Source organism: Propithecus coquereli, unplaced genomic scaffold, assembly GCF_000956105.1.
Source record: "Propithecus coquereli isolate 6110/MARCELLA unplaced genomic scaffold, Pcoq_1.0 Scaffold563, whole genome shotgun sequence".
NCBI classification, from domain to species: Eukaryota; Metazoa; Chordata; class Mammalia; order Primates; family Indriidae; genus Propithecus; species Propithecus coquereli.
The window spans coordinates 1,878,731-1,893,367 of NW_012151541.1; the positions used below are offsets into that span (position 1 = coordinate 1,878,731).

Here is a 14,637-nt window from a genome sequence, read left to right on the forward strand (position 1 = left end):
GGCATCGTGCCCCCTCGGACAAAGTCACCCACCGATGAAGAAGTGGCCCCGTCAGCAGTGGTGAGGAGGAGTGCCAACAGGCTCAGCAATGGGCTTTCCTCCCAGGTGAGTGCCTACTGCCGGCTCCGAGCGCTGGGGCGAGCCCAGGGCCTGTGTGGGTGTCCGCCCGTCTGCCACTGCTGTTCAAGGAGCTGGGGCCTGGGGGAGGAAGGTAGAACAAGTGGGAGGAGAGGCAGCAGCCCCACTGGAGGAGGAGTTCTTCAGGGAGACGTCAGGGACCAGGAAGATGTGCACCATAAATATAGAAGAGCGTTGAACAAAGTTATCCTGCCGCGCTACTGATGGAATGCAGAGGAGGGAGAGTGGCAAAACTCAGTGTTCAGAGTCGCGCACGCTGACCCAAGGCAGGGTATGATTATAGGTTTCTAGCTGCCAGGAGTTAACAAAGTACCACACACTGGGGGCCTAAAACAATAGACACTTAACTCTCTCACACCTGTGCAAGCCGGAAGTCCCAAATCAAGGAGGCAGCAGGGCTGGTTCCTCTGGGGACTCCGAGGGAGAATATTTTCCGTGCCTTTCTCCTAGCCGATGGCCGTTCCTGGCGACTCTTGGCACTCCTTGACTTCCGGATGTGTCAGTCAGATCTCTGCCCCCATCCTCACATTCCACCCTCCTCTGCGTCTGCCCCTTCCTGTCTCTCATAAGCACACCTGCCCCTGAACTGAGCGCTCACCCTAATCCAGGATGATCTCATCTTGAAATTCTTTAATTTTTGTTTTCATACAGGCATACAATGTGAATTAATCAAATCAGGGTAATTGGGGTGTCCATCACCTCAGGCATTTAACATTTCTTTGTGTTAGGAGCATTCCAATTCCATTCTTTTAGTTATTTTAAAGTATACCCTGATTTATTGTTAATTATAGTCACTTTGTTGTGCTATCAAATATTCATTCTATCTAACTATATTTTTGTGCCCATTAACCATCCCCACTCTATCCACCCCCCCTCCCCCAAAGATTCTTAATTACATCTGCAAAGACCTATTTCCAAATAAGGTTATAGTCACAAATATTGGGGGTTAGGACTTAGACATATCTTTTGGTGGGTACTATTCATTCAGCAATTACAGTTCACCCTCTGGCCCCCAAATTGCATGCCCATTCCATTTGCAAAATATATTTGCCCCACACCAACATTCCCAAAATTCTCACCCCATGGCAGCATCAACTCTAAGTCTAAAATGTCATTTAAATATCATCAGCTTAGAAGTCCAAAATCTCATCATCTAAATCATCTCCATCAGGCATATGTGAAACTCTAGGTATGATCCATCTTGGGGCAAAATTTTTCTCTACCTGTAAAACTAGAAAACAAGTTAATCTGCTTCCAAAATACAATGGTGGGACAGGAATGACTATCCTGTTCCTTCCAAAAAGGAGAAATTGGAAGTGATAAAAGGGTCACCAGTCCCAAGCAAGTTTGAAATCCAGCAGGGCACATTGCATTTCAAGACCTTAGAACAATCCTCTGTGGCTCAGTCCCCTGCCGTCTGTGTCCACGGAGCCTCCATCAGCCCCCGCCTCCAGGTCTGCTCTCCGGCCTTTGCTTCTGCACCCACGGCTTTGCTCTCTGAGTCAGTCTTCCTTTTTCTTGAAGGTCAGCACGTGTTTGTAGCTGAATTTGTAGCTATTAGCTTATTTCCTGCCTGTAGAATCCCAGAAGTCCGATAGCTTCCCCCCACCCCCATTTCATCTTATCTCTGTCCCTTTTAGTGTAAGAGGGCAGTGGTTTTGCTGGTGTGACAGTCTCAAAAACCCTGTAGATCTCCTCTGTCTTTCAGGGGGATCCATGCCATTAGAGGATTCCCTGCAGATCCTTCCTGGATAACTGTCTCTATTTCTGGCTGCTTCTGAGATGGGCTCCATGAGTCATACTCCCAATCTCTCCAGCAAAGCACTGTCCAGCCACGTTCTTGACCCTCTCTGCAGGGCATACTCTCCCAACATTGAATTTCCTGACTTAAGCATCCCTTGTGAACCGGGTAGGCTGAGAACCTCCCAAATGATAAAGTACTGGTTTCTTGTGGCTTAACAGTTCCTTCCTCAATTTTTCTCTTTCCTCTCTCATTTTACTAGGAATGCAAAGACAAACCAAGCCACACCTTCAACACTTGGCTTGTAAATCTCCTCGGCTAAATATCTGAATTTATCACTTATAAATTCTGCTTCCCCAATAAAAAATAGTACAAATAAAAAAATACAGTATAACAACCATGTACATAGCATTTACATTGTATTAGGCATTATAAATAATCTAGAGATGATGTAAAGTATACAGCAGGATGTGTAGGTTATGTGCAAATATGTCGCCATTTTGTACATGAGAGACTTGAGCATTCGTGGATTTTGGTATCCATGGTGGGGGGCGGTCAGGGGTCCTGGAACCAACGCCTCCTGGATACCAAGGGGCGAGTGTGTTCTCTAAGGCAATGAAAGCTTTCTCTTCTGTGCTCTTCACTTCCTCTGACCCCTCACCAGAATCATCTTCCAAGTTCATCCTTCTACCAATCATCTCTTCAAGGAAATCTAGGCTTTTTCTATCATGTACCGTAAAATTCTTCCAGCTTCTACCTATTACTCAATTCCAAAGTCTCTATCCCACTTTTAGGTATTTGTTGTTTTAGCACCCCATCTCCCAGCACCAAAATCTATATTAGTTTCCTAGGACTTCTGTAACAAATTACCACATACTGGGTGGCTTAAAACCATAGAAACTATGCTCTTATAGATGTGGAGGTCGAAAGTCCCAAATCAGGGTGTTGGGGGGTTAGTTGTTCTGGAGGCTCTGAGGGAGGCTCTGTCCCATGCTTCCCTGCTCGCTGTAGTTACTGCCGGCAACCCTTGGCTTTCCTTTCTGTGTAGACAGATCACTCCGATCTCTGCCTCCATCTTCACATCAACTTCTACTCTACGTGCTGTCTTTTCTGCCTCTTATAAGGACACTCATTATTAGATTTAGGGCCACTCTAATTTAGGATGATGTCATATTTCCAAATAAGGTTACGTTGACAGGTACCAGGGGTTAGGACTCGGGCACATTTTGGGGGGCCCACGATTCCACCCACCGCAGGCAGACTTCCCACAGAAGGTGAACGTGAAGGGTTCAGAGGGAATGGAAAAGCCGGGTGGGAGATGAAGCGCGCGTCAGAACCCCACTTTCCCGCTGCCGCAGGAACGCCCCAAGAGCGCCGTGTTCCCTGGCGAGGGCAAGGTGAAGATGAGCGTGGAGGAGCAGATCGACCGGATGCGGAGACACCAGAGCGGCTCCATGAAGGAGAAGCGAAGGAGCCTGCAGCTCCCGGCCAGCCCGGCGCCGGAGCCCGGCCCTCGGCCCGCCTACAAAGTGGTAACGTCCCCGCAGCCACCCACGAGCATGAGCCCGGCATCTGCCAGCGCTGCCCACTGCCAGGGCATGGCCAGCCTGGGCCAGCGTGGTTTGAGGGGGAGCTGGGAGAGGAGAGCTAGGGAGACTTCTCCCCGCTGGGCAGAAGAGCTACTTCAACACATGCTTCCTTTTGGGGGTTTAAAGAAAATAATTAACAGAAAAGAATGCCTCGATTATTTTGAAATTAATTACATAAAATTCAGTTAACAGAGAACAGTACAAAATGCACCCCGTAGAAGTAACCATCACTTATACATGTTTCTGGGGCAGCTTCTGAGTGCCTAGCGCTGGGCTGGCTGTTTCGAAGATAATCGTGATAGCTCACCCTTGCATGGCACGGTGTCACCCACAGATCCTTTCCATGCCGTCTCATTGAATCCTTTCAACAGCATTGGGTTAGGATTATTACCCCTTTTTCACAGAGAGGGGAACAATGTGGGGAGAAATGAAGGGATTCCTGGGCCACTATGAAGTGCAGAGCTGGGAGTAGCCCAAGGCATCTGCTTAATTTTTCTTCCCATTAAATTTCAGAAATACAGAAAAATTATGACTCTTAAATCCTGCCCTCAAACAGTTTACCTTTTAGTTGATGGACTGGAACTTCTAGAATACGAAACCATTAGAAATCGATAGGAGACACGCAAACTCAACTGCCTAACAGACGTGGCACAGGACGTGGATGCAGGGCAGAGCAGGCCGGGGAGCCGCATGCATCGACAGAGACGTTGATGAGATCTCACGTCTGGGGCGCGCAGGGAGCGGGCTTTGGGCCAGAGAATGGAAGGACAGCCCCGCAGTGGGAGCGATGGGGCGGCGGCCATGCAGCTGTGCCCGGCAGGGAGAGTGAGGACAGGGGCGTGGTCAAGCTGCCTGGAGGCGTGGCCAGCAGGGCTGTGGTCGTGACGGTGCTGTCCCCCAGGTACGCCGCCACCGCAGCATCCACGAGGTGGACATCTCCAACCTGGAGGCAGCGCTGCGGGCAGAGGAGCCGGGGGCGCAGGCCTACGAGACGCCCCGGGAGGAAATTGCCCGGCTCCGCAAAATGGAGCTGGAGCCCCAGCACTACGACGTGGACATCAACAAGGAGGTGAGCGGAGCCCAGGAGGGGCTGTGGGGGAGACCCTGGCAGGGGACGCAGGTGGTGACCTCGCTCCCGCCACAGCTCTCCACCCCGGACAAAGTCCTCATCCCCGAGCGGTACATCGACCTGGAGCCCGACACGCCCCTGAGCCCTGAGGAGCTGAAGGAGAAGCAGAAGAAGGTGGAGAGGATCAAGACCCTCATCGCCAAATCCAGGTAACAGGCCTGGGCGAGCCTCCGCCTCCTCTGCCCGCCCCGGCACCTGGGACACCTGGGCCACTAGATGTCGTTGGGGCGCAGAGCCCCCCTGGGGAGAGCACAAAGAAGCAGAGGCTGGAGACAGCAGACAGGCCCGGGCATCGGCAGGGGCAGGGATGCTGCCGCCTGGTGCTAAACGGACCTGCTGAGCTCGTGCACATGAGACCATCGAGACAAAACTGAAGGGTCGCCCTCTGGTGACTTCTTTTCCCCTTCAAGGCTGCCCTAAATGTTCACTCGAACCTTTTAATTCATTTGAAAACATCGAGGGTAGGGGTCCCAACCTCTGTTTTGCCAGGGTCCCACTCACTCCTGGGGACAGCCTTGCTGGGAACCAGAGACCGCACACTCACAGGCCCCGGCCCTCCCCGCCAAGCTCAGTCCGCAGGCCCCCCAGGCCAGCTGGCCTATCCTGTCCCTCCCTCCATGTCTGTGTGTCTGTGCCTCTTCAGCATGCAGAACGTGGTGCCCATCGGCGAGGGGGACTCTGTGGACGTGCCCCAGGACTCTGAGAGCCAGCTGCAGGAGCAGGAGAAGCGGATTGAAATCTCCTGCGCCCTGGCGACCGAGGCCTCCCGCAGGGGCCGCATGCTGTCTGGTGAGAGGGGCTGGGCCTCGCTCTGCCCTGCCAGGGAAACCAGCCGACCAGGTGTAGGGGAGGACACGCAGTGCTGCTGCTGCGAGGGGGGCAGGGACAGAGAGGTACAAGGCCAAGGGGGTGCTCTTCAAGGTCAAGGTGAGCATTTATTGAGCGCCAGGTACTGTGCTAGACTCGGGGAGGTGCAAAGGGGCCAGCGTTGCTGACATCCAGGAGCTCAGAGCTGGGCGACGGTCCTTACAGCCGCTTTGTGGAGGAATGGCCAGAGGCCACGCAGGGAGCACAGGCAGCCGTACCGCCCGGGCAGGTCAGGGCAAGGCACAGAGAAAGGTGAGAACTGAGCTGGACTGGGAAAGATGAAAGTATTTCCCGGTTGTGGAGAGAGGGCCAGCTGTTCCAGGGTACTCCTGCACTCCCCATTCTTGCTGCACGTCAACAGGAAGACTAAAAGAACCCATCGTGCAGGCAACCAGAGATTTGAGAGTGATACAATCACCGCCTTGGCTACTGACCCAAACCTTTTCTGCTAACGCTTTTCTGCTAAGAAAAGATGACTGTGAGGAACTGACTTCACACCGATACAAAGACTCGTGGGTCCCAAGTAGATGCTGATGGGGTTGAAGTGAAGAGGATCAACTTCTACTCGGCCTGAGATACCATCTCAGGGTAGACGAGAATGTAGCTGAGCTTTGGAGAATGAAAGAGACTCTGTATGAACGAGGGACGGTTAAAGGTAGAGGAGAGACAGTGGGTGAGTCGTGGAGCCTGAGAGACTGTCGTCCTCACCGAGCCAAGGGTGGTTAGGATGGAGAGGTGGGATGAGACTGAGAGCACTGAAGGCCAAGGCCATAGCTAAGAGGAATGACCCAACAGGGAACCCTGGTTTAAGATGACTTTGGCAGAAGAGAGAGACCAGGTGTGCAGGCCATAGTTACAGCAGCCCGGGCGAGAGTCAGGCGATACGCAGGTGAGACAGTGGAAGGGATGGCATTTCATGCCCGTGACTAAGGAGGGTTCAAATTCTGGTGCCCTGAGGCTCCACGTCCTCATCTGTAAAATTCAAATCAAAATACCTGCCTCCAGGTCTGGCAGTGTGAGGATCAGAAACGGCGTGTGCCAAGCCCCTAGCACAGTGCCTGGCATTCAGTAAGTGCTCAATACATGCTTGTGAGCGGTGGTAGTGGTCGTAGTAGTAGTAGTGCTGGTGATGCTGGTAGTAGTAGTTGAAATAGCAATAGCTGAAGTAGAAATAGGAACCATTTGTTGTTTTTCTAATTATTTCAAATATGGATATTTTTAGAAACCAGAAGATTCTAGGCTACAACCAAAAGGATTTAAGCAAGCCTTAAGGAAGAACCTACTGAAAGGGTAGAGTGGACTTTAGAATGGGTGGCCAGGGAAAGCCCTGGAGGTATTTGAGGGAGAGGCTGGCATTTGGGCTGGAACTGAGGGGAACAGAGGGATGGCTTCAGAGAGCCCCATCCTGCAGCCAAAAGGCAGCAGAACCAGTTTGGCCACAGGGAAGGAGGCCTCTGTTGAACCTCCCTGTAGTTTAGCAGCAAAATGAACTTGAACCTTCCAAAGATCAAATTCCACATGCTCTGGGCCAAGGGCAACTTCCTGTTTTAAGGGGTTAGAGCCACAGCGCTGGTTTTAAAGCTTCCCGCTCTGCCCCCGCCCCAGCCCCTGGCTGTCTCTACGGCTGTTCCCCAGCCGGGGGTCCCATGAAAACAAAACCCACCCAGCCGATCAGATTTCCCTCGAGATACACATGGGCTTACATTTCAGGGTCTGTGTGCTGCAAGCAGATGGTCACCTTGCTTTGGCCAAAACCTCAACTATTTAAAGAATGACTGTGGCAGGGCCAGACCTCAGACTTAGCCACTGATCCCACCACCCCTGGCCCGTGGCCCAGGTCCCCAGAGCTACACTCCGCCAGCACAGCTAGGGCGCACGCAGCGTGGGCACAGGTGCACGCCCGGCATGCCGTGAGTGCGGGTGCTGGGCACAGGTCACAAGGGCAACATGTAACGGGTACAGGATGTAGCGTTAAGCGCCCGTGTATGGGTGTGTGGCACGGATAGAGTAATCAGTGACGAATGTTGAAATGCTTGTAAGTCCCCTGATGCGTGCAAACTCGGTTATGTGGTGTGTGGGAAGATGTGGCATTTTCGAGTACGTATGTGCGGCACGATTGTCATGTGCAGTGTCTGTATCTGGTAATGTTTGTAGATACAGGCGATTTGTGTGTATCCAACTATGAAATGAGGTGAAGAGAATGTTTGAGTGCAGATACAGAAATATGTATACGTGTGCACACACGTGCAGAATGTCCAAGGATGCTGTGTGGAGACCTATTATTTCTGAGTCCAGGTGGCAGGCGGTAAGCTGTTGGTGCACAGATGTAAGATATATGAGTGTACAGCGTGTGAGGGAGGTAGCGTTTTCAAATGCACATATTTATATATGGCTTTTTGCAGAATGGGGAATGATAAAGCACATTAGTGTGTATGTTGCGTACAGTGTATATACGGCGATAGTTGTGACCGTGTGTCTGCAGGATGCGAGAGAGCACGGCATCGTGAATATGAGTGCATGCGACTGGCTGTTTCTGCGTGCAGATGTGCTTGTGACTGACCATGTTATAACACCACATCCGTCCAATGCACATCTGCTACGTATGTGAGTTTCCACTATTCCAATGGATATATTCCTAATATAGATTTAGTATTTTTCTGCCTTCTTAAAGAGGTTCTATTTACATAATTAACTTTTCTCACTCATTTAGTATCATTGTAAGTGTCCTTATTTTTGCGGACCTTTGTTAAGGGGGTGCCCTTAGGGGCTGCAATCGACACAGATCTGTTTGTAGCTACACTAAATGTTCCTAAACTGTTATACGTTTAAAGTTGTTATGTCTACTTCTTACAAAAGATTTTCTCTCTTCAGTCCTGCCTTCCTGTCGATGTCAGTGGGCCTCAATTCCTCCTTCCCTTCTAATTTTCCTGTTTCTAACATCCTTTGGGGTAGAAACCCAGCAAGTCTACACCTATTAGAATTGTGCATAAATCGAGTAACTGGACTCGGAGGGGCTCTCTGAGTAACTGACAAGAGCCTTGCTGCGTGTAGGTTGCAACATCTATTTTGGCTTCCTTGAGATGTTCCTTGCTGCGTTTTTGTTTTTCCAACTGTTTTGGAAGCTGAGGTTGCCAGATGCTAACTAACCACCGGGTCCGTGATGCGGATATGCACACGAGTGTGTGTGTGAGAGCGGTTATGAATGCTTTCGCACGGTGAAGTTGCAAGTGTACTGGGTCACGTGGAAGGGCACAGGCTCGGAAGTGCACAAACACACACAGTCCTGCAAGCTGTGTGCCGTGAGTGTAACGATATGGTGCTGCAGATCCCACGCACAAACTGTGTACCGTGTGCAGGCAGACACAACTCCGCGTCCATGCCAGAGCTGCGTGCGTTCTGTACGCATGTGGGTGTCTGTAGATACGCAGACGACAATGGCCACGTCGGCCCTTTCTCTTGCATAGAGGGCAGGGAAGGTGATCAGGTGAGGGCAAGGAACCGGGAAGTTCCATGTCAGGACCCCTCCCTCGGTGGAAACGCGGTGTGAGCCTGGCTGAGGTCTGGTTCTTCTCCCAGCCGGAGGGAGGACGCTGTCTCTGCCGTCCTCCTGCCTCGCGGCCATAGTGAGGATGCACAAGGGTCTGGACTGTGCAGAGCTTGTCCCCAGTGATGTGTCTCCCTGCTCATTGCCCTTCTACTTGCTGTTCTCAACTCGGAATAATAATGATAATAGAGTAAAATCTCATTAATTCAAATATCGCCACTTTCAGGCTGTAACGATTGATTCGTTCAGGGTTGGGCTGAAGTTTGCCTTCACTGGATTGATGCGAAGGGAGTCTTAGGTGACAGCAGGGAATGCATTTCTGAGCCCTCCGCTGTGTCCAGGTTAACAGAACTCACTTGAAGTCTATCAGAAGCCACTGTTTTCATGGCATTGATTAACATGGTGGTCAGTTCACTTCTATCTGTTCATTAAATGGGGGCCTGATGATTTGGATTGGTGTGATTTTACTGCACTATTGATCATTATCATTGGCGATGTCCACTGTACCGAGAGTGCTGCTCCCTTGTTCTGTCTGCACGGTAGCGGAGAGGTCCGTGAACCTCCCGCCGTGTGGATGGGAGGGAGCCTTGGCCCGGAGGGGGCCTGGCCTCACCCACAGTCACACTGGTCCCCAGCAGAGCCTGGATTGGGCCAGGTCTCCTCCTGGGCCTCACACTGTCCTCCGTGTGCCGGGGGAACAGGACAGCTTGGCCTAGCTCGAGCAGGCCCCGAGCTCGCTCTCCTCTCTGCTTGCCTCCCCGCCTTGCTCCCTGCCTGAGGAGGGCCTCGCTTGCTCCGGTGCCCCCATTCACCTCCCTGTTCATTTCTGTTTCCAGTGCAATGTGCCACCCCAAGCCCTCCCACCTCCCCTGCCTCCCCGACTCCACCAGCCAACCCCCTCTCGTCTGAATCCCCACGGGGCGCCGACAGCAGCCATACCATGCGGGTCTGAGTTCTGACGTAAGCACTTTTCTACTGTATTTCATCCACCCTGGAAGTGGGACCCCTCCCCACCCCCACTGAGCCATCCAGCCCTCCCATCCTGGCATTGCTTCTCCCCCACCCCAGTGGCCTGTGCCGCTCCTCCCGCTCCCTCCCTGCCTCCATATACCCATCCAACCATCCATCCATCCTCCCACCCATGCGCTTGAGCCCGCCAGCGTCCCCACGCAGTGCTGGGCTGGAGCTGGTCGGCAGGGCTGCTTCTTGGATGTTGCGAAGCCCATGGCCTTTGCTTTTCCAAAAGCAGACAGGGCATGGAGCTGAGCCCTCACCTGTCCGCCGTCAGGGAAGGCACTTCCCTGACACTCCACTCCTGTGCCTCCTGCCAGCCAGCACGCTTCCCTCTGTCGATGTACATAGCGTCCTGCTGCAGGACCCTCAGAAGCCCCCAGAAGCTCTTTGTCCACTCCCAGATCTTATCATAAATTAAAATAACACTGGAAAGCTATAGCCAAAGGCTGTATGCCCTTCCCTTACCCCAGCACACAGCTGCCCACGGCCAGGCAAGTAGGCCAGTGCACTGACTTCTACTCCTTCGTTCCCCTCTCTCGGGGTTGGGGAGGGGGGCGGTTTCCCACCAGGATTTTGCAGGATGAGACTTCTCTTTCCGGGAAGGTGTCTGGAATAGTCGCTGCTCCACGTGGCCCTGTTCTCACCTCATTTCTCTTTTCTGCAGTGCAAGCCCTGGCTGAGGCCAGCGCTGTGAAGCTCCACAGGGCCACATTCTGAAGCCGTCCTCCACCCACCTGGGGTCCTGGCTCCCCACCCCGGCCCCCTGCCCCTGCGCTCCCGTGGAAATGTCGCAGGGAACCCGGCTGGGGGCCAGGGGCTGCTGCCAAGAGGAGCGTGGATGCCTCGGTGTCCACACACCCCCTGCGCCCAGTCCCGAAGCCCTCGCTACTCATGCCGTGGTCCTAGGCCAGGACCTGAGGTGGCAGGTGGGGAGTGCCATCCCACTAATGCCTAAGTCACCGCTTCAGCCGAGCTCTGGCTGGATTTCTGGTGACCCTACTGGAACATTCCTTGATGGAGAATGTGCCCTGGTGGGGAACACACCTTGGCTATCTTAGTCCAGGACTAGGGGTGAAGAGGAGCTGGACAGTCTGCTTCTTGGAGCCCACTGGACACCAAGGACAGCACCTGCTGTCGGCCCCTCCCCATCAGCCCCACCCCGCCACCCCCGCGTACCCAGGGCTTTGCCCATCTCTGCTCTGGGTGCTCCTCTGGGGTCCAGTGGAGACTGACCACCCTGCTTGAGCCAAAGACAAGGTGATGTGAGGAGAAGCTTCTCAGCTCCCAGAGGGGACAGTGCTGGCTGTGGCTAGAGAACAGCAGGTCTGCGCAGCGTCTGAGGGCAGGTTGGAAGCAGAGCAAAGAGGGGGAGAGATCCCTGGAGAGTGGGCGGAGGGGAGGCAGCAGGACACGTTGGCAAGTGTAGAGCGAAGGAAGAAAATGGAAAGGGTGTGGGATTGGTGTCCCCAGATGGAGCCTTAGGCTAGTGCCCAGTGCGGTGCCAGACTGTCACCTCTGCTCCCCCCACCTCACCCCCAGGAGGACCCACAGTGGAGCCCCTGGTGGCCTCGGTGGAGGTGCTTGGTGTGGGGACCCAGGTGTGGAGTGAAGGGGGTGGGGGGCGACAGCCTGGGAGAGGCTCTTTGTGGGTCTGTGCCTGCCGTCCGCGTCCCCATCCTGGGGTGAGGGGCGAGAGGAGAACTTGGCTTATGTAGGGTTGGTCAGCCTTGGGGCCTTACCTAACCAGTTTCATGAGATTTTTTTGCCCCATTCCCTCTGGAATGTGCAGTGGGCCGGCTGAGAGTGTGCCCGGGGAGGGGGAATGAGCCCTTGATCTAGGAGTTCAGATTCCAGGGCCCTACCCCTCGTCCCAGGATCCCAGGTGAGGACCAGTTGAAGCTTGGCGCCCTCGCAGTCAACCCACCCAGGGCGGCCGGTGGGGGAGAGACAGAAAAGCGAAGTACACTCCGCCTCTGCCCCACCCACCTTGACACGCAGCAGCCAGAGAGGGGGGAGGAGAGTGAAGCTGAGGACGCCTGGGCCCCCAGGCCTGCTCACTGCAGAGCTGCTGCCCAGAGACTTCAGCCTGACCTCGAGTGGTCCCCAAGAACAACTGCTTTATCTTCTACCAATTCCACTCCACTCCTTCGTGGCTGGGACAGTTACTGGTTCATATGCAAGTAAAGATGAGAATTCACTCAACAAATATTTATCAGCACCTTTTATGTGTCGGGCACTGTTGTAGGTGCTTAGGATATACTCGTGCTGCTGAGGGATTACGCACCGGGAGGATTCCACCAATCTCCACTTCTAGCAGGTTTCCTGGACGTGACCTTTGGCTACATCTGCCATCTTCCCAGCGTCCGCACCCATATCCGTCCTTTCTCTTCCGCACACTGGCAGGTGGGACTGGCTCCCAGGTCGCCCTCTCTCCCTCCTTCCCCACACCTTTCTCCTCCACAAGAAACAGAGTTTTCGGGGCCTTCCGTGCCTGCCCCTTTCTCTGTCTCTCCTTTTTTTAAGTAATATTTTTAGAAATACATGTAAAATACCAAGAAATAGTGTCTGCGCCTCTGCCACCTCTCTGCCATCTCTTATTTCATAAAGCTGGCTCTTTATGTTGCTTTACATGCCTTAATATATGTTTTCTGGAGATTATACATATTATAGATATATATGTAATATATATATTTGTTTGTAACGTCTGATCCTTTCCTACAGCTCCCGCCCAGGCCTGTTTCCTCTCCCCTATTTTCCATGCCATTCCTGGCGTATCCAGGCCATACCCCTTGCCTTTTTAATCCAAAGAAGGGAGAGGAAAGACTTATTTTAAGACAGATCTATTTTATGCTTTTGTTACAAAAGCAAATCTATTTTCAAAGTGTTAATGTTGGAATGGAATTGGCAAAGGATGTGAGGAGACCAGGGCAGCTGCCTCTGGGTCCCAGCCCTGCGCCCTGCCCTCTGCTCCAACGCCTGCCTTCCCTCCCATTCCCCGGTTGGCAAAGGACTGGTACCCCAAGCTCCCCTGGAGAGCATCTTGCCGGGGCAGGGTGTTCCCTTGGAAGTCCTGGTCTAAGGATCTGATGATACTGTCAGCTCCTGATGACCCTCTGAGGGTCGTCAAATGTGAATCCTCTTGAAGGAACTGTGTATGGTTGTGCGCACAGAGGACGCCCGTGCAGACACACACGTTCCCCAGGCGGGCTCTGGGCCGCCCCTCTTCCTCAGCCTGCCGGAAAGGGCGAGCGGTCTAATGGCAGCACTAAGGATGTCCTTGATGGACCCAAGAGATGGTGCAGAGCCCAGAGGTAGCTCGGGAGTCTCTGTCCCCTCTCTGGTCCTTTAGTGCCAACACACAGTTCTTTGGGCTTCTCATTCTTTTTCACTTGGTCCCTCCCTCTCTGGTCTGGGTCACATCTAGGGCATCTGTCTCCCTCTGTGACCTTGTACCTTGGTCTGGGGGTGTTCTTAAGTGGACGGTGCCTCGGTCTGGCATCCGGACTATGAAATCAGCTTCTGAGCCGAGGAGGGTCCTACAGACGATGAGACATCTCAGCCTTGCCCAAGAAGCCCTCGGGACTGTGTTCTGGCAGGCAGCTGCCAGGTGCGCTGGACTAAGCCAGCTCAGCCTTCCAAACGGCTCAGCAACCGTCGTGGTAGGCAAGGGTTTGGGCAGGATGGAAGTCTTTGTCCAGATCTGAAATTGAGAGTTTTAGCACAGAGCTCCGGGCCGGCATTGGTTGGCACCGTGTTCCCAGTCTAGGGCACCTTGCTGTGAATGAAAGGGCCCAGGTGGGGGCCCGGGGCTGAGTAACGCACTGGGGAGGCCTGGCTATTCATCCAGGGCCTCCTGACCCACACATCACCTCCCCGATCAGTAACCAAGGGGCTGCGATCAAATGCTGCTACTGTCACCTTAAAGATGCTCCGCGGTCACAGGCTGCGCGCTGGCTCTCCCGCCTTCGCGAGAGGCGTGTTCTTGGGGCAGGCTGACCACAGCAAGAGGGAAGCAATTCCTTTCCCCGTCCAGCACCCTCCACCTGGCAGCTCTTAAGACTAAGGAAAAATATTATATATATACACGTATCTATTTATGCACATATTGGGGCCAATTTGATTTGCTAGTATTAGACAATAAACCATACGAGGAAATTTATGCTCTCAGTATCTTTATTTAGTGTAAAAGTGACCTTAGAAGGAGAGCTAAGGTTAAATAGACAGAGGGCATCTCTGCTGGGGGACCAAACAGCTGTAGATTCCCCTTAGCATCTTTCCAGCCATCGACCCCTCCCCGGGGAGGAGACACACCTGGGTGACGCAGGTGAGAGTTTGCTTTCCCCTCTCAGCAGCGGTTTTAGATTTAGGTAACTGAAGAATCCCAGTGAGTTCTGCATTTGTATCTTGCAAGTTTGTATAAACCCAATACAGGAAATAAAATGAATGGTTTGTACATGCGGTGTGTGTCTCCCACTCCACGTCCATGGCTGCCTTTAGGGTCCATGACAACTTACAGGCTCGGCAGGAAAGCGGGAGGGGGTTTGAGGGGCCGGGCTGGGTACAAATCGTATCACCCCTCCCCTCTCGTGCCTCAGCCTGTGCTGCCGGCCCCTCC

The 14,637-nt window shown here is 53.2% G+C and overlaps 1 protein-coding gene and 1 pseudogene across 2 annotated transcripts in view; both read left to right on the forward strand.

Moving 5' to 3' along the window:
* Positions 1–12,704, forward strand: part of PLEKHA6 (pleckstrin homology domain containing, family A member 6) — a 128,671-nt gene extending 115,967 nt beyond the window's left edge. Inside the window, exons 21-26 of the mRNA XM_012657877.1 lie at positions 3,238–3,411; positions 4,370–4,537; positions 4,613–4,746; positions 5,241–5,386; positions 9,845–9,968; positions 10,687–12,704. Coding sequence (XP_012513331.1) covers positions 3,238–3,411; positions 4,370–4,537; positions 4,613–4,746; positions 5,241–5,386; positions 9,845–9,960 — 738 coding nt within the window. The 3' untranslated portion in view covers positions 9,961–9,968; positions 10,687–12,704. The remainder of the gene's footprint in view (positions 1–3,237; positions 3,412–4,369; positions 4,538–4,612; positions 4,747–5,240; positions 5,387–9,844; positions 9,969–10,686) is intronic.
* Positions 10,473–12,704, forward strand: LOC105821183 (annotated as a pseudogene). Its single transcript, XR_001138050.1, has 2 exons — positions 10,473–10,513; positions 10,719–12,704. The product of XR_001138050.1 is annotated as an uncharacterized LOC105821183 (transcript).
* Positions 12,705–14,637: the final 1,933 nt, after the last annotated feature.